The sequence below is a fragment of the Otolemur garnettii genome, unplaced genomic scaffold, assembly GCF_000181295.1.
Source record: "Otolemur garnettii isolate 467f Iridium unplaced genomic scaffold, OtoGar3 scaffold00044, whole genome shotgun sequence".
NCBI lineage: Eukaryota > Metazoa > Chordata > Mammalia > Primates > Galagidae > Otolemur > Otolemur garnettii.
In genome coordinates, this window is record NW_003852439.1 from 8,753,018 (window position 1) to 8,754,547 (window position 1,530).

A 1,530-nucleotide genomic window follows, 5' to 3' on the forward strand; every position below is an offset into this window, starting at 1 on the left:
AAAAAAAAAAAAAAAGAAAGAAAGAAAGCTAATTGATTAAAGCTCTGGAAGATGAAAAAAATAAAAAAGCAACACAGGGGACAACAGCAAGGGGGCAGATATCCAGCCTAGCACAGGAAGGAGCCAGAGCCTGGGCTGCTGGGTCTCCCCTGATGCTTGGGCTATGGCACAACCTCTCTCCACATTTCCTACAGTGACAGCTCCCAGCGGCATCCTCGATGTCACGTTGGTCTACCTGAACCCAGAACAGCACTGCTGCCAGGAATCCAGTGATGAGGAGGCCTGCCCAGAGGACAAAGGAGGCCAAGACCCACACACCCCAGCACTGGGTACCCAGACACCTCCAAACACAGGGCCTGAGCCCCCTCTGCAGGTCAGGAGGGAGCTAGGCAAGGACAGCACAACCTCAGGGTACTCTTCCCTCAGCAGCACAAGTCCCACAAACTCCATGGATGGCAGCTTGGGGGGCCTGCCCCGACCTACCTCAGTGCTGTCCCTGGGCAGTGACTCAAACACACAGCCTTGCCACCATCAGGCCAGGAAGTCATGTTTACAATGTCATCCCCTGAGCCCCCCAGAGAGCAGTGTTCCCTGGCAACAAGTGAAGCGGAAAAACCTATCCATGCACAGTGAGGAAGAAGAGGAGGAGGACATGAACTTGGGCTTTCTGAAGCTGTGAGTGTGTGTTGTGTTAGTGTGTTTGTCACAGTACATGTTTTACTGAGGAAGGGATGTTTTGCTAGCAAGGGGTGGGGCACTGCAGAGGAACACTGTTTAGAGACCCCAGTGGCCATCATGCAGAGAGCAAAGAGGGTGACTCATAGCCACCCAAGTTTCTTTCTCTAGAACAGTGGTTCTCAACTTTCCTAATGCCACGGCCCTTTAATACAGTTCCTGTGGGTTGCGACTCACACGTTGAGAACTGCTGCTCTATAAGATTCCCATGTGAGCCCTCAGAATGTCTGAATCAGAATGGAAAGCTCAGACCCTTCTCTTTGGAAAATTTATCCCTCCAGCAATCATGCCACCCCATGTGAAGGCTATATCTCTGTGCCCTCCCATGTCCCACTGTCTCCAGAAGTGTGTCCAGGTCTTCCCAGCCCCCGTGGAGCCCCATGGCAGTAACATAACTGACAGCTTCCACACTCAGACTAGGAGTGGCCCAAGCAGCCTGGCACACCTTGAGACCCTTCCCACATCTGCCTGGTCTTGGCCCCAGTGGGAAGCTATGGCTCTGAGCATACTGCTTGCCCTCACCCAGTTTGGCCACATGGGGGCACCCACTCCTTTCTGTGTGGTGGGTTTCCTGGTGAGGGAGCCCATGCCCCACCCAGCAGCATGGATGGTATGACCCCCAGGGGTGGGAGTCCCAGTGATTTGGGCACAGATTTCCTTCTTTAAGCTCTCCCAGCTTATTTTGGAAATCTGTCCCTCCTCCCAGAATGGTTTGTCTCTGTCTCCACATAGGGTGTCTATGTGAACATCTCTTAGTACCTAATTTCTAGGCCATTTTCCTGTCTTTTTTTTTTT

The 1,530-nt window shown here is 52.4% G+C and overlaps 1 protein-coding gene across 1 annotated transcript in view; it reads left to right on the top strand.

The window, feature by feature from the left end:
* The window catches only part of CCNF (cyclin F), a 28,663-nt gene extending 27,793 nt beyond the window's left edge, over nt 1–870 (top strand). The window contains exon 17 of the mRNA XM_003790805.2: nt 195–870. Within this exon, the coding sequence (XP_003790853.1) occupies nt 195–679 (485 nt within the window). The 3' untranslated portion in view covers nt 680–870. The remainder of the gene's footprint in view (nt 1–194) is intronic.
* Nucleotides 871–1,530: the final 660 nt, after the last annotated feature.